The sequence below is a fragment of the Clupea harengus genome, chromosome 13, assembly GCF_900700415.2.
Source record: "Clupea harengus chromosome 13, Ch_v2.0.2, whole genome shotgun sequence".
Lineage (NCBI taxonomy): Eukaryota > Metazoa > Chordata > Actinopteri > Clupeiformes > Clupeidae > Clupea > Clupea harengus.
In genome coordinates, this window is record NC_045164.1 from 18,743,889 (window position 1) to 18,761,388 (window position 17,500).

Genomic DNA, 17,500 nt, shown 5'->3' on the forward strand with positions numbered 1-17,500 from the left:
GAATGGAGCTGATAATGAATGGAAATGAATGTGTGTGTGTGTGTGTGTGTGTGTGTGTGTGTGTGTGTGTGTGTGTGTGTGTGTGTGTGTGTGTGTGTGTGTGTGTGTGTGTGTGTGTGTGTGTGTGTGTGTGTGTGTGTGTGTTTCAGGTGGAGGTGTGATGGGATCTGCTGGATGGAACTCAGCTCTTACTGTCCTGTCTGACATGAAGAGAGGCTGAGACTTCAATCAACACTCGCACACACACATACACACACACACACACAAACTTAAATCTTGCTCTTACTCCCTCACGCACACGCATACACACGCGCATACACACACACACACACACATCACTGCCTCCCCAGCACTCCACTGCCTGTGTCTGTCTGTGAATCAGCTTCAGTAGAGACGTCCATGTGCTGGGTCATCTCTGCTCCGGTTCAGCCCTGTGCTGTTCTGGTTCAGCTCTGTGCTGTTCTGGTTCAGCTCTGTGCTGTTCTGGTTCCGCTCTGTGCTGTTCTGGGTCAGCTATGTGCTGTTCTGGTTTTCACTCTGGGAAGGACATGTTGACCTTGGCTGTTTGTTATTTTGTGAAAGATTTAAAAAAAGTCATGAAATCTGCCTCAGTTGTGTGTGGCTTCATTGCGGCGTCTGCACATTCCACATGAAAACCACACTCACCATGGACGCTTGTTTTCAGCAGACAGTGACGGGCTTGCTCACACACACTCACACTCAATCTCACCATAGACAGTTGTTTTTAACGGGCAGTGTTTGACTCGCTCGCACACACACACACACACACACTCACCATGGATAGTTGTTTTTAACAGGCAGTGTTTGACTCGCTCGCACACACACACACACACTCACCATGGATGGTTGTTTTTAACGGGCAGTGACAGACTTGCTCACACTCACACACACACACACAGACACTCACCATGGATGGTTGTTTTTAACGGGCAGTGACAGACTTGCTTACACTCACTCACACACACACACTCACCATGGATAGTTCTTTTTAACGGGCAATGTTTGACTCGCTCGCACACACACACACACACTCACCATGGATGGTTGTTTTTAGCGGGCAGGGACGTGACTTGGAGTCTGCTTTCTAGGGGAACATTCTAAAAAGCTTAACGTGGCTTAAGGTTCCAAAGCGATTAATGATCAACACATTTCTCTCTGATATGTCTTGTCTTACACCTTGCCTTACACTTACACCTGTCAAAAAAACCTAAATCAAATGAGTACGAACATCTTACATTAAGTGTTTCCTCGTCATTGACGCTGATGATAAGGAATAGACTACACCACAGCAGTTTCAGAATACACTACCACACCTGAAGGACGTAGAGTCAAATATCACTATCTACAAACATTACTTTGAGAAATGAAGGTAAATGTCTGGTATTTAGTAGACGATTGCATCCAAAGCGGCAACCTGCTTCAGACGGTAATTGAACCCGGGTAAACTGTGCAAAAGTTCCCTGATGCACCAACACCAGGTCAAGTCAAATAGAACTCTGACCCAGTCAGATTTGTCCATCTAGGCTCTGAGCCGGTCCAAAGCCCAGAGGTTCTGACATTTCGCTCTCTGTGTCCAATACAACGCACAATCCCTACACTTTTCCAATTCTATAATAACATACCGCACCTGAAACAATGAACGACGTACGAGCGACGGTGAAACGTGTACCCAACGGAAGACTCCGCTCGATGGGCTAGGCGGTGAAACGTGTACCCAATGGAAGACTCCGCTCGATGGTGAAGGCAGTTAGTGGTTTGTATACCATGCTGTTTATTCTTACATACATGCCTATACAGACCACCTCTCTGCACAAATGCTTCAAGACTGTTTACAGGATATTCTATTGGCCTAATATTCCAATGGATATATTTAGATGTTTGATAGTGGCCTTATAACATATTCAGATGTTGGACAGTGGCCTTATAACATATTTAGATGTTGGACAGTGGCCTTATAACATATTTAGATGTTGGACAGTGGCCTTATAACATATTTAGATGTTGGACAGTGGCCTTGGGGTTTCACCCTCATTGCCAGGTGTTTGCATAATCTGTGCAGAGGTGCAAACTCTCAAGGCTGACTTGGCGTGAGAATCGGTTAGATAGACCAGATGCACTGAAGTCAATGGATTTTTTTTTCACGTTAGGCAGGACATGAAAGCGTGTGTCTCACAGTGAAAGCGTGAGAGTTGGCAACTCTACAAAGTGTGTGTGTCCATGTGAGAATCTACTGTGAGGAGCGATGCTCCAGCACCTTTTCTCTCAATAAACAGCGACGCCTCACATTTCCACCTTGTCCCTGCTGATTGTTGTAGTCCTGGTCAGTATATATTCACACACATGCATACAGGTCATAGTTAATATTTTGAGTGTAAATAATAAAAATGATGCTGGGTTTTTTTTTGGGTGGAGGGGTGGTGAACAAGCTGTTTCTTAAATCGGCCTCATGTCATGTCATGGCAAATGCAGTGGTATGGGAAATAATGACGAGTGTAGATTGGCCTACAGAAATATGTTGCCCAGAATTGGTTTAGGACCACTCTTCATAATTCAGGGTTTACATTGCCAGGTGCCCTAACTGACAGGTGATCTGTAGGCTATCTGATGGCCATAGAAGTATGCCCCACTCACATTGAAGATGAAAGAAAACACAATACAGCTACACATTTACCTTCATTTCTCAAAATAATGTTTGTAGATAGTGTTCATATTTGACTCTATGTCAGTAGTGTATTCACAAACTGCTATGCATTAATGCTTTCCCCCTAAGAGGGGACACAAAATGTTGCTGTACCCTTTTAGGTGGGCAAGAGTTTTTGATCTTTCAGGTGTGGTAGTGTATTATAGAAGTGCAATGGTGCATACAATATGCTTCCCATTCGAGATAGGGAACAAGACGTTTTATAATTCTTCAAAAGAGTTTTAGATTAAAATGTCTCGCAATTGCTACTGTAGTTCTTGTGCATTCTTTGTGTACACGTCCTTGTGAAATAGTGCAGAGATTATTCCAACAAATAATCACGCATTACTTGCAAATAAAGTGAATGGAAGCCGATAGACACCGTAAACATAAGAAGAGCGGGGACCAAAGAAACAAAGTGTCGCGTAGCTTGATGCTGGTCTTTCTAGGTCACAAAATAATCGGAGGGTAGACGGACGTCCACACAGAGCCGCGCGTACACTATCTGATGACGAAATGTACTTTACTCGCCAACCTCTTGCGTACTCGCGGACGCTCAAGGTATAACACAAGGTCCATGATTGCGAGGAGCGACCGCACTGAGCTCGTGTTTCCATGCTGTCACCTTCGTTTACATGGTCATGTGATACCGTTTTCTGCTGAAGCGTCTATTTGCACTGTCCTTGACTTCTGCGGCCCGTCCAGGTCCCTTTAAGACGCCGCCAGAGGGAGGGTCCCTATACTCTGCCAAGTAGGCCGGCGCTCTATACGCCCAGGAAGCGAGGCGGGCACTGAGATTCCTGCTTGACTAACATGTCGACCCTACCCATGTTTTAACGTTGATTTAGTTTGTAGTTGTGTATTTAAGTTATGATAATGCGTTATTTAAGGGTATAATGCCGGATGGTCGCGCTGATGAGGTTCACGAGAGATATCTACCGGCTGCTGGGGCTCTCGAGCGGTGAGTCGCGAACTTTTCTCTCGCGCTGAAGTTCTCCATGCCGCGAGAAGCGCAAGCTCGACTTGCCTGGCTTTAATAAACCTTCATTAAATCCTATCGCTCGGTCCGACTGGAGAGCGCAGGCTAGATGGCGGACAGCAATAATCGTTTCCCTCTCCGGTGTATGTAACAGATCTTAATGGGAGAAACAAAACTGAAAATGGGCTAGTGCAGGCTACTGCAACCTCATTTCAAGTCTGATGTTATTCTGTCCGCTTCGTTGAAACGATTAGTTTATTTAGTCCATTCATTTTCAAATATGTATCCACATTCGTTTACTGGCTCTAAAATAATGTGAAAGAGTTACTATTCCTAATAGGAAAGTCGCTCAACTTAGTCGAAAGTTTTGGCAAACAAAAATGTGGAACTTTTCCCCATGACTTGGCATGTTGAAGACGTGAAGGGAGAAGTGAACCCATTGGCGTTGGCGATAAGAGGCGGCTATAAAACTTCGCAGGGCCTCCCGCTGCCGTCAACATGACCACATAGGCAACATGTTGCTTACCTGCCGCCGGGACACTGCTCCGTTTGGTTCCTATTTGTGTAGCACATGACCCCTGGGTAACACAACAGAGCTAGCGTGTCTGATGGCCAAATCCGCTGAAGATCCGTCTGTCAGGTGTGGCACATCCACTCAAGCATTTCTGTGTAAAGAGACGGTGTGTCTCAAAACCATTTGTGTGTGAGACAGTAGTGTAGAAAAACACAGATAAGGAACGCAGTGTATGTAAAGCTTTAAAGTGTGTGTGTTTTTGCAGTAATTATTTGATTGTCAGTCTTGGACTGTAGACTCCATGTTCTCTGTCACTCTTCAGTGGTACCAGTACCACTTACGCCACACAGACGCATCACGGGTAACTACAGGTGTCAGGATGGGAACTGTTCACACACTCACCTCGTCTCTCTCACTCACACACACATACACACACACACACACACAATTACTCTCTCTCACACACACACACACACACACTCAACATGGAGCCTGAGCAGCTCCCACGCACACACACACACACAAGCTCTTTAACACACACATATACACACTCCTATCATGTTTTGGCTAACTGGAGTTATTTCCATGAACTTTGAGGGATCAGCCTTATCAACTGGATCTGTGTGTGTGTGTGTGTGTGTGTGTGTGTGTGTGTGTTTGTATGTGTGTGTAACAGTAGAGATCAGCCTGATCAACAGGATCTGCCAGCTGTGGTCTTCATATGTAGACAGTACATACAGTAGCCAGTGTGTACAGAGCTGTGTGTGTACATGTGTGTGTGTGTATGTGTGTGTGTGTAACAGTAGCCAGTAGGTACAGTGCTGTGCAGTGAGTTGCACTTTGTTTTATACTGTAAGAGACGCTAGCACTCATGGGTGTTAGCCTCCTTACTAGCACGCCAGCCTCCCATGCCAGAGGTTGTGAGTTTGAGTTGAGTGCAGGACTGCTTGTCTACGCAAAGCAGGTTACACATACACACACACACTGACTCACATATATATACACTCTCACACACACACACACACACACACACACTCTGTCACATAAACATACACATACACACACTCACACATATATATATAGACACACACACTCTCACACACACACACACACACTCTCTCTCCCCATGTAGCTGGAGATCCTTCACTCAGTCCCTACCTTGAGGGTTGCAGGTGCCAAATCAAGCCACTGGAGAGTGGTGTGTGTGTGTGTGTGTGTGTGTGTGTGTGTGTGTGTGTGTGTGTGTATATACACACGCATGCGTTCATGGCATATGCCACTTGTAAGCATTTTCAAACTAGTACTGTGACAAAGACAGTGTGTTTGTAAATATTATGGTGTGAGAATATATGTTAAGAAAATCTTGGGATTGACTGTGTGTGTGTGTGAGAGAGAGTCAATGTCTGAGCTATATTATATATGGTAGCAAATAAACATTTAATCAAAATAGGCCTTTAACAGTTACCGGCTTTGATTTGAGTATTCTTTACATTGTTTGTCTTCTGTAAAATAGATATCTTTTCTTCTGAGGATATAGGAAACTAATAGCGATAATATTGGATTGTGTTATGATGTGTGGATATCATAGGGAATAAATAGTGATAATATTGGATTGTGTTGTGATGTGTGGATATCATAGGGAATAAATAGTGATAATATTGGATTGTGAGTTGTGGTGAGTTGTGAGCAGTGGATCCAATCCCTCCCCTGAAGGGGTTTTAAAAGGTACAGGCCATGGCTCTCACAGAAAGTTAATGTCTAACCTCTGAAGACTTCAAGTACACACACGTGTACACACACACACACACACACACACACACACACACACAGAGTGGGTGTTAGGTTTTTCCTTGATAATTTGTTAGTTGGGGGAGTTTGTTTGTGGAGTTCAGTGTGTGTTAGTTGGGTGGAGAGTGTGTTTGTGGAGTTCAGTGTGTGTTAGTTAGGGTGAGGGTGTGTTTGTGGAGTTTAGTGTGTGTTAGTTGGGGTGAGAGTGTGTTTGTGGAGTTCAGTGTGTGTTAGTTGGGGAGAGAGTGTGTTTTTGTGGAATTCAGTGTGTGTTAGTTGGGTTGAGTGTGTGTGTGTGTGTGGAGTTTAGTGTGTGTTAATTGGGGTGAGAGTGTGTTTGTGGAGTTCAGTGTGTGTTAGTTGTGTTGAGAGAGTGTGTGTGTGTGTGTGTGTGGACTTCAGTGTATATTAGTTGGGTTGAGAGTGTGTTTGTGGAGTTCAGTGTATGTTAGTTGGGTTGAGAGTGTGTTTGTGGAGTTCAGTGTGTGTTAGTTGGGGAGAGAGTGTGTGTTTGTGGAGTTCAGTGTGTGTTAGTTGGGTTGAGAGTGTGTGTGTGGACTTCAGTGTATGTTAGTTGGGTTGAGAGTGTGTTTGTGGAGTTCAGTGTATGCTAGTTGGGTTGAGAGTGTGTTTGTGGAGTTTAGTGTGTGTTAGTTGGGGTGAGAGTGTGTTTGTGGAGTTCAGTGTGTGTTAGTTGTGGAGAGAGTGTGTTTTTGTGGAATTCAGTGTGTGTTAGTTGGGTTGAGTGTGTGTGTGTGTGGAGTTCAGTGTGTGATAATTGGGGTGAGAGTGTGTTTGTGGAGTTCAGTGCGTGTTAGTTGTGTTAAGAGAGTGTGTGTGTGTGTGTGTGTGTGTGTGTGGACTTCAGTGTATATTAGTTGGGTTGAGAGTGTGTTTGTGGAGTTCAGTGTATGTTAGTTGGGTTGAGAGTGTGTTTGTGGAGTTCAGTGTGTGTTAGTTAGGGTGAGGGTGTGTTTGTGGAGTTTAGTGTGTGTTAGTTGGGGTGAGAGTGTGTTTGTGGAGTTCAGTGTGTGTTAGTTAGGGTGAGAGTGTGTTTGTGGAGTTTAGTGTGTGTTAGTTGGGGTGAGAGTGTGTTTGTGGAGTTCAGTGTGTGTTAGTTGTGGAGAGAGTGTGTTTGTGGAGTTCAGTGCGTGTTAGTTGTGTTAAGAGAGTGTGTGTGTGTGTGTGTGTGTGTGTGTGGACTTCAGTGTGAGATAATTGGGGTGAGAGTGTGTTTGTGGAGTTCAGTGCGTGTTAGTTGTGTTAAGAGAGTGTGTGTGTGTGTGTGGACTTCAGTGTATATTAGTTGTGTTGAGAGTAGGGATGGGCATTCGATTAAATTGTCTTAATCGATCGTCGGGAGAATTAACGATCGATTTTCGATTAATCATTAATATTTTTATATTAAAATTCACTATTTATAGGCTATATTAAAATGCAGTGAAAATAGAAAAAACACAGCGTGTTTCCTCATTGAGATATTTATTACAAGATGAACAACTCTTGTGGCAGTTAAACTTACAAGATGGACAACTCTTGTGGCAGTTAAACGGGATCCGTTCAATGGTTACACTTGAAAATATGCGCTGCTGTACTCTTAAGCAGCGGAGCCGACAGCTAGAAGCCGGTGCTCATAAACACAACTGACCTTCGTTTTTTTTTTCTCTCTAACTAATTAATCTCACATTTTGAAATGCATTCATCTAGATTCATCGTGATTAAAAGTTTGTTTTCTTTCAAAGACTAAATCTTATAAATTAACGAGTAATCACTTCATTCATTATTTTAGACACTGTTGTTTAATTGTATTTTTGTTCGTGCTCTCTCGCCATCAGCCAAGGAATGTATGCGAGACACAATGGTGCCCCTCGACGGTAAATCGTAAGAATTGTCCGCTGGAAGCAATTCGAATCACCTCAGTCAGCCCACCGTCTTCAACTATGTTGATGGGCCGACAGTCACCCGCAACCTAAACTGCTACAGCGTTGGTAACCTTTTCACGGACTGGTCTAGTTAATTTCCTAGAGAAGTCGTGGAGTGTGGGTTGGCGACCATCTAACCTGGGACTGCTTTCTGTCGGGTGCTTTGCATTAAGGTGATAACTTAAAGATGAGCTGCTTCTGTGATAGCTACATTCAGCTTGACAAATGCTACATACAACTTTAGTTTTGTCGATTGTTTCTGTCATTTTGCCTCTTAAACAGAAACTTTCCGCCCAACAATCCCTCAGCTCTCTCCATCTTCAACTACCCGTCTCGGTCTCTTCTATCTAACTGACTGCAGACAAGGGGCGGTTTCGTGCCACGGGTCAACGCGCACCGGAAGTAAACAAAGTTGCGTTAACTGCGTTCAAATATTTGATTGCATTAATCTCCGCCACAGTAATCTCATAGAATAACGCGTTAACTTTGACAGCACTAAAATAAATAAATTACACGCACACTACGCAACAGAACATGCATTAGTTTTAATCGATGAAAAAATAATTTCATCGAGGAAATTCTTAATGATCAATTAATCGATCGTCGATTAATTATGCCCATCCCTAGTTGAGAGTGTGTTTGTGGAGTTCAGTGTATGTTAGTTGGGTTGAGAGTGTGTTTGTGGAGTTCAGTGTGTGTTAGTTGGGGTGAGAGTGTGTTTGTGGAGTTCAGTGTGTGTTAGTTAGGGTGAGAGTGTGTTTGTGGAGTTCAGTGCGTGTTGAGAGTGTGTGTGTGTGGACTTCAGTGTATATTAGTTGGGTTGAGAGTGTGTTTGTGGAGTTCAGTGTGTGTTAGTTGGGGAGAGAGTGTGTTTTTGTGGAATTCAGTGTGTGTTAGTTGGGTTGAGTGTGTGTGTGTGGAGTTCAGTGTGTGATAATTGGGGTGAGAGTGTGTTTGTGGAGTTCAGTGTGTGTTAATTAGGGTGAGAGTGTGTTAGTTGTGTTGAGAGTGTGTGTGTGTGTGTGTGTGTGTGTGTGGACTTCAGTGTATATTAGTTGGGTTGAGAGTGTGTTTGTGGAGTTCAGTGCATGTTAGTTGTGTTGAGAGTGTGTGTGTGTGTGGACTTCAGTGTATATTAGTTGGGTTGAGAGTGTGTTTGTGGAGTTCAGTGTGTGTTAGTTGGGTGGAGAGTGTGTTTGTGGAGTTCAGTGTGTGTTAGTTGGGTTGAGTGTGTGTGTGTTTGTGGAGTTCAGTGTGTGTTAGTTGGGGTGAGAGTGTGTTTGTGGAGTTCAGTGTGTCTTAGTTGGGTTGAGTGTGTGTGTGTGTGTGGAGTTCAGTGTGTGTTCATTGGGATGAGAGTGTGTGTGTGTTTGTGGAGTTCAGTGTGTGTTAGTTGGGTTGAGTGTGTGTGTGTGTGTGTGTGTGTGTGGAGTTCAGTGTGTGTTCATTGGGATGAGAGTGTGTGGAGTTTAGTGTGTGTTAATTGGGGTGAGTGTGTTTGTGGAGTTCAGTGCGTGTTAGTTGTGTTGAGAGTGTGTGTGTGTGTGTGTGTGTGTGTGTGGACTTCAGTGTATATTAGTTGGGTTGAGAGTGTGTTTGTGGAGTTCAGTGTATGTTAGTTGGGTGGAGAGTGTGTTTGTGGAGTTCAGTGTGTGTTAGTTGGGGAGAGAGTGTGTCTGTTTGTGGAGTTCAGTGTGTGTTAGTTGGGGTGAGAGTGTGTTTGTGGAGTTCAGTGTGTGTTAATTGGGATGAGAGTGTGTTTGTGGAGTTCAGTGTGTGTTAGTTGGGGTGAGAGTGTGTTTGTGGAGTTCAGTGTGTGTTAATTGGGATGAGAGTGTGTTTGTGGAGTTCAGTGTGTGTTAGTTGGGGTGAGAGTGTGTTTGTGGAGTTCAGTGTGTGTTAGTTGGGGAGAGAGTGTGTTAGTCATAGGAGATGCTGAGGATGCAGTGGCTTTGAGTGTGTGCTAGCGTGTGCATGTGTTTTTGTGTGTGTGTGTGTGTGACTAGTTACTCATGTGTTTGTTGATTCATGTATTTATTAGTCTGTGTATTCATACGGCGTGTGTGTGTGTGTGTGTGTGTGTGTGTGTGTGTGTGTTACCTTTGTAGGCCCCAGTGAGCAGAGAGAGGAACCCATGGAAACAGAAGCTGAAACTGATGCCAGCGACCCTTCACTACCGCAGGTGTGTGTGTGTGTGTGTGTGTATTTGCATGTGCACACCTTGTTATATCTGAGTGTCCGCAGGTAGAGGGCAGCTCTAGTGATCCAAGTTTAAAAAGTGTGTGTGAGAGAGAGAGAGATCCTGGGCCTATGTTTGTGTGTGTGCGCGCACCTGTGTGATACTGTGTGTGTGTGTGTGTGTGTGTGTGTGTGTGTGTGTGTGTGTGTGTGTGTGTGTGTGTGTGTGTGTGTGTGTGTGTAGGAGGCCCTCAGTGGGGAGGAGGGGTTAAGTGAGGAGGAGCGAGCCAGGAGAAGAGCAGAGAGACGACGGGCCAAGAGGAAGGTGAGTCCAGGAACACACACACACACAATCTCACTCTCACACACACACATTCACTCTCACTCCCACTCTCACTCTCACTCTCTCTCCCTCACACACACACACACACACACTCTCACTCTCACACACTCTCACTCTCTCTCACACTCACTCACACTCTCTCACTCTCACTCTCTCTCTCTCACACACACACACACACACACACACACACACACACACACACACAGAGACACTGAAATCTCCTCTGGAACTCTGATTTTGTGACACAAAAACACAGACCATATACCATGAGACACCATATATACTATATACCATGAGACCAAATATATACTATATACCACGAGACACCATATATACTATATACCATAAGACACCATATATACTATATACCCTAAGACACCATATATACTATATATATTTGTGTGTTTTCACTCTTGTTTTAATTAAACTGTTTTTGTATATTTGGTTCTGCCTAGAACCAAAATTTTTTTTTTGTGTATACTATATATGGTGTCTCATGGTATATAGTATATATGGCGTCTCATGGTATATAGTATACGTATACCATGAGACACCATGGTATTAATTAAACCACAATTGTTTAAGTGAAAACACACAAAACCCATCTCGCTCTCTCCCTCTGCCACACACACTTTAACTGTTTCCTTCCTTTTGCAGCGGCAGAAAGAACGGAAGAAGCTTGAGAAAGAAAAACCGAATGAAAACATGGAACAGGTGGGTTTCTCTCACACACACACACACACACACACACACACACACACACACACACACACACACACACCCTCTCTGGCAGGACATCTGCAAGCCGTATCCCTGCCCTGTCCTGACATGATAAAGGTAGCTGTGGAGTTAGGTGTACGGGCAGGGAGATGGATTTAGAGTTAGACAGATCTCTCTAAAGCTCACACACACACACACACACACACACACACACACTACATCTCCCTACAGCTCATGAGTTGGAAAGGGATCTCTCTTATGTGTGAGATTAGATCACGTTTTGAAGGTACTGTGTAATGGTTCTGTTCTAGAGGGTTCTGTGTAATGGTTCTTTTCTAGAGGGTTCTGTGTAATGGTTCTGTTCTAGAGGCTTCTGTGCGATGGGTCTGTTGCTGATGGTTCAATCTTTTGTTTTTCAGGAGGTGGGGTCGGGCCTGGGGGAGACTGAGACTGAGTCGGAAGAGGAGGAGCCAGAAGAGGAAGAGGAGGAGCCTATAGAGGAAGTGGAACCAGTAGCTGCTCCTCCCCCCACAATGACCTCAGTTGCTCCCCCCCTGGCGTCGGGCAGCAGAGCCAACCGCCAGAACACAACCAGTGAAGAGGTACACACACACACACACACACACACACAGTCAACTGTCAGCACACAACCAGTGAAGAGGGACACACACACACACACACACACACACACACACAGACAGAAAACCGCCAGCACACAACCAGTGAAGAGGTACAAAGTTGTGTGTGTGTGTCTGTAGGAGCCAGAGTGGGATGTGAACTGTGTGTGTGTGTGAGTGAGTGAGTGTGTGAGTGAGTGTGTGTGTTCCTGTTCCTGTAGGAGCCACAGTGGGATGTGTGTATGTGTGTTCCTGTAGGAGCCAGAGTGGGATGTGAGCAGTGTGTGTTCTGTAGGAGCCAGAGTGGGATGTGAGCAGTGTGTGTTTCTGTAGGAGCCAGAGTGGGATGTGAGCAGTGTGTGTTTCTGTGTTTCTGTAGGAGCCAGAGTGGGATGTGAGCAGTGTGTGTTTCTGTGTTTCTGTAGGAGCCAGAGTGGGATGTGAGCAGTGCTTTTGTTGCCAACGCTGTGAGCCACCTGAGGCCCAAAGCCAAGAGCAAAGCCCCGCACAGCAGCCGAGAGAACAAGGAGAACGAGAGCAGAGGACGCCAGGTACGCCACTACCCATCAGCCCCTGCTCCTTAGCAGTTACCCATCAGCCTCTGCTATTTACTCATCAGCCTCTGCTCCATGCCAGTTACCCATCAGCCATTGCTCCTTCACCCATCAGCCTCTGCTCCACTACCCATCAGCCCCAGCTCCACCACCCATCAGCCCCTCCTCCACTACCCATCAGCCCCTGCTCATTTACCCATCAGCCCCTACTCTTTTACCCATCAGCCCCTGCTCTTTTACCCATCAGCCCCTGCTCCACAGGCTGGTGTTTTAGTTGTCAGTGTTGTGTTTTGCAGCAGCCTCATATACATGGTAACCTGCGCAAATAACACAGCTACGTTTGAAAAGTTCAACGGTCACGTCTCTGACCGAAGAACCCTACACACACACACACACACAGAGATAGAGACAGACACGCACGCAGTTACAGTGACCTTTGTACTGAAGGACAGTTGTATACAATTCTTGGAATGCCAGTGTGCGTGTGCCTGCTCACGTATGTATATATTTATTATAGTTTAGTCTGTGTATGGAGTAGTGTTGGAATAGTCATCAGATTCTTTCTCTTTAACAACATGGTGTAATACTTATGTAGTGTGTGTGTGTGTGTGTGTGTTGTGTGTGTTTGTGTGTGTCATTCCAGAACAACTGCTCAGACAGTGGAACAAAGAGAAGCGCCAACCTCACAGGTGTGTACAGTATACAGAGTGTCTGTGTCCATATTTGTAAGCAAGTTCATTTTTATTTGTATGCGTTTGTGTTCATATTTGTGTGTGTGTGTGTTCTAGAACAGGGCATCCAGCTAGTTCAGGAGGGCCAGTACCCTCAGGCAGTTACCAAGTTTACAGAAGCCATCAAGTGTGACCCCACTGATTACAGGTACATACACACACAAACACACAAGCGCACCTCACAGATAGTGTGTGTGTTCTCATTAGGCACTGATGCACTCTTGAGTGAAGACTGTGTGTGTGTTTTGAACTGAAGGAAAGTGACTGACTGTGGGTGTGTGTGTTTTGAACTGAAGGAAAGTGTGTGTGTGTGTGTGTGTGTGTGTGTGTGTTTGTGTGTGTTGAACACACAGAAAGGAAAATGAATGGTTCTGTTTGGCCAGGACTAGACGATAGAGCTTTGACCAGTAGGTGGCAGTGTTGCACATTAAACTAATTCACAGAATTACACACATGAACCGAAGTGAATCTCACACCGTTACAATTATTACATTGTGTGTGTGTGTGTGTGTGTGTGTGTGTGTGTGTGTGTGTGTGTGTGTGTGTGTGTGTGTGTGTGTGTGTGTGTGTGTGTGTGTGTGTGTGTGTGTGTGTGTGGTTGTGTGTGTGTGTGTGTGTGTGTGTGTGTGTGTGTGTGTGTGTGTGTGTGTGTAGGTTCTTTGGGAACCGCTCCTACGCTTATGGGTGTCTGGAGCAGTACACCCTGGCTCTGGATGATGCTGAGACCTCCATCAGACTCTCCCCAACCTGGGCCAAAGGCTACTACAGACAGGGCAGCGCTCTCATGGGGCTTAAGGTGTGTGTGTTCACGTGTGTGTGTGTATGTTCACGTGTGTGTTCACGTGTGTGTCTATTAAATGTGTATGTGTGTTCACGTGTGTGTGTGTGCAGAAGTACAATGAGGCTGAGAAGGCCATGGAACAAGTGCTTTTGCTGGATAAGGACTGTGAGGAGGCGGGCCCCGAACTCTTCAACTGCAGAGTCCTTCAGCTCATGGTAACACACACACACACACACACACACACACACACACCACACACACACACACACACACACACACACACACACTCATTATCTTACTCAATTAATCAGTCACTTATTCACAAGCCCCCCCACACACACACTTTGCTCACTCCCTCGCACACATACATACACACCCACACTCACTCCCTTATCATAGCATATTGATTTAGGCTTAAATTAAATTAAATTAAATTAAATTAAATTAAATTAAATTAAATTCAATTCAATTCAATTCAATTCAATTCAATTAAATTCAATTAAATTAAATTAAATTAAATTTTATTTATATAGTGCCAAAACAATAGCATTTTTGTCAAGGCGCTTTACAGAGGGGGGTGGGTGGTAGAAGGGGAGGGGGAAGCATACAAGTGGTAAATGTACGCAGCATACATGTGGTAGATGTACACAGCATACATGAGGTAGATGTACATAATATACAGTATATGCAAACATTATATGGTAAATACAGGATTCATACAAAAACAGCTTAGTGGGTATACAGTGTGCTCATAGGGTTACTGTTACAAGGATAAGTAGATGGGAACAGAAAAACATGTCAGTGGTGGCAATTGGATCATGCTATAAGCGAGAGAAAAATGTTGTTAGTAGACATCAATTTGATAAACAGATAAGGAGATACATTTAGGTAGTCGATTAACAGTAGGTAATATGGCTACTCTATCAGTCAATATAGGCATTAGCAATAGGATATAAAAGGAGAGGGAGAGAGAGAGAGAGAGAGAGAGGCTGCCTGGCCAGGTGTATGGGAATTGTATTAGCATTTAGTTTTGTTATGTTTAGTTATGGTTGGCTGACATGGTGCATGCAGATTTTAGTTAGGATGGCAGGGATGGCAGGATACACAACAGTGGCTGGTGTCTTGAGTTTGTGGCTCTATACATTGTGTGTGTGTGTGTGTGTGTGTGTGTGTGTGTGTGTGTGTGTGTGTGTGTGTGTGTGTGTGTAGGACCTTGGCTTTGAGGAGACGCTGTGTGTGTCGCTGTTGGAGAAGTACACTACCGTTCAGGCTTCACTCACCTCATCAGAGGCAACAGCAGGTAAGAGTACACACACACACACAGGTACACACACACACACAGGTGAACACACACATGTACACAGACACACACGTGAACACACATGCACACACACACACACACACACACACACACACACACACATGTGAACTCACACACACAAGTACACACGCTTGCACACAGGTGAACACAAACACACATGTACACACACACACACACACACACACACACCTGTGTTTCTGAATGTTTCTAAATGTGTAAAAGAGCTGCTATGTCTCTTCTGTTTTCAGTGTTGACCCAGGAGTCCTCTGGCCAGGCTGGGTATGTTTGACACACGGTTCTCACTCTTTAGAAACACACGGTTCTCACTCTTTAGAACGGCCAGGCTGGGTATGTTTTACACACGGTTCTCACTCTTTTTAGAAACACACGGTTCTCACTCTTTAGAACGGCAACGGACTGAAGAACTCATCTGGCCCTGATCAGAATGAGATTCTCTCTGTCTTTAGAACATCTTAAACCTTAGCAGAACCTTAGAACCTCACTGAAATGTACTCACAGAGGCCTAATCATTACAGAACCCTTTAGAACATCTCAGACTTACTCATTACATAACTCTTTAGAACATCTTAAATCTAGAAATGTCTTTGGAATATCAGTTGCACTCTGAAGAACATGTTCTTGTAATGAGATGTTTTTAGAACACGTGAGCCTATGGGATGGGGATCTCTGATGGGGTTCTTTATGTTCTGTGTTCCTCTGCAGGGGTCCGTCTTTGTGGGTGGGGAACGTCACTACGGAACTGACTGAGAAGCACTTGTGGGAGCTCTTCAAAACGTGAGACACACACACATACACACACACACACTGATCAGAATCAGGTTTTATTGGCCAAGTAAGTTTGCACAAACAAGGAATTTGACTTGGTAAAGTGGCTCTCAGTGTGCTTACACAGAATATACATCACAATGCAATACAACACAGTGCCACAGTGGGTTAGCTGTTCAGTAGTGAGACGGCGAGGGGGAAGAAACAGTTTTTGTGTCTGTAGAGCCTACCAGAGGGGAGGAGTTTGAATAGGTTGTGTCCAGGGTGTGAGGGGTCTGCAGTGACTTTTCTTGCCCGTTTCCTGACTCTGGAGGTGTACAGGTCTTGGATGGTGGGCAGGTTGGCACCGATGATCTGATGACCGCCCAATCTCACGGAAGTCTAGTACACTTAATCACCCCTATGCCCCCCTTTACCAATTTACCCCCCAACCATGAGACCCACACACCAGCAACCAGCCTTAACTCCATCCCTCCCCCTTCTCTCTCCCCCCCTTTCTCTCACTCTTTATCTCACCTCTCTCTCTCTTTCTCCCCCCTTTCTGTAGGTGTGGAGAGATAGACAGTATTCGTGTGCTTCATGAGCGATTCTGTGCCTTTGTGAACTTTAAAACTGCTAGCATGGCCTCCCGGGCCCTGGAGAAACTCAATGTGAGTATACACACACACACACACACACACACACACCCCATAAGATGTCTATGACTGTTTGTTTCTACGTCTGTGTATGTTTGTGTGTTCCTACTAGTGTGGTGTCTGCACATGGTCTGGTGGTGCGGTGCGTTATCTTGATTGATTGATTGATTGATTGATTGAGTGTGTGTGTGTGTGTGTGTGTGTGTGTGTGTGTGTGTGTGTGTGTGTGTGTGTGTGTGTGTGTGTGTGTGTGTGTGTGTGTGTGTGTGTGTGTGTGTGTGTGTGTGTGTGTGTGTGTGTGTGTGTGTGTGTGTAGGGTTATGGAATTGAGAACACTCGTCTGGTGCTGCGTTATCCTGACAAACGCACACAGAGAACTCTGCCACCCCCCCTGAAGACCCCACCCCCTCTCACCACCCCTGTAGGGGCTTCTGGGTAAGGAGAGAAAGCTCTGCCCCATTCACATTCCACTCACATTATTCTGTTACAGGCATTTTCACAGTGTGTGTGTTTGTTTGTTTCAGTCCCAGACGCAGAGGTCCAGTGAACGGAGATGAGTGTTACTTCTGGCGCACAACTGGTTGCCACTTTGGGGATAAATGTCGCTTCAAACACATTCCTGAACAGCTGGGGAAAGACCGCAAACCCTGGCAACCCTGACCCACCCTAACCTTACACTCTCAAGATGTCTGTCTCACTCAAACTGGACTGCTCTGTGTGTGTGTGTGTGTGTGTGTGTGTGGAGAGATTGTTTATCTATGTGCGTCTGTTAGTATGAGGCTCTTAGTCTTTAGTCAAAAATGCACTTTAGTCAACTCCATGTCTTAGGCTAATGACTGATGCATCACTTTCCCACTGCAAAAACACACACACACACACACACACCACACACACACAAAGACACAAAGACACTCCCGGTGCCTATATAAG

The 17,500-nt window shown here is 45.0% G+C and overlaps 2 protein-coding genes across 3 annotated transcripts in view; both read left to right on the forward strand.

Moving 5' to 3' along the window:
* The window catches only part of pyroxd2 (pyridine nucleotide-disulphide oxidoreductase domain 2), a 10,773-nt gene extending 10,167 nt beyond the window's left edge, over nt 1–606 (forward strand). Inside the window, exon 16 of the mRNA XM_012832254.3 lies at nt 150–606. Within this exon, the coding sequence (XP_012687708.1) occupies nt 150–220 (71 nt within the window). The 3' untranslated portion in view covers nt 221–606. The remainder of the gene's footprint in view (nt 1–149) is intronic.
* A 2,813-nt stretch (nt 607–3,419) lies between these two features.
* Nucleotides 3,420–17,500, forward strand: part of zgc:123010 (uncharacterized protein LOC641500 homolog) — a 15,309-nt gene continuing 1,228 nt past the window's right edge. The window contains exons 1-16 of one of the 2 annotated variants that reach the window (XR_004164982.2): nt 3,420–3,662; nt 10,013–10,086; nt 10,327–10,407; nt 11,083–11,139; nt 11,565–11,747; nt 12,188–12,313; nt 12,960–13,005; nt 13,105–13,195; nt 13,702–13,843; nt 13,939–14,043; nt 15,038–15,128; nt 15,398–15,428; nt 15,873–15,944; nt 16,483–16,585; nt 16,887–17,005; nt 17,095–17,309. Coding sequence is in view for 1 of the 2 variants with exons in the window: in XM_031579237.2 (XP_031435097.1) it covers nt 3,605–3,662; nt 10,013–10,086; nt 10,327–10,407; nt 11,083–11,139; nt 11,565–11,747; nt 12,188–12,313; nt 12,960–13,005; nt 13,105–13,195; nt 13,702–13,843; nt 13,939–14,043; nt 15,038–15,128; nt 15,398–15,428; nt 15,873–15,944; nt 16,483–16,585; nt 16,887–17,005; nt 17,095–17,230 (1,515 nt within the window). In the remaining variant the exon portion in view is untranslated. Of the gene's footprint in view, nt 3,663–10,012; nt 10,087–10,326; nt 10,408–11,082; nt 11,140–11,564; nt 11,748–12,187; nt 12,314–12,959; nt 13,006–13,104; nt 13,196–13,701; nt 13,844–13,938; nt 14,044–15,037; nt 15,129–15,397; nt 15,429–15,872; nt 15,945–16,482; nt 16,586–16,886; nt 17,006–17,094 lie in introns of both variants that reach the window. The other variant, XM_031579237.2, reaches the window with a different exon arrangement.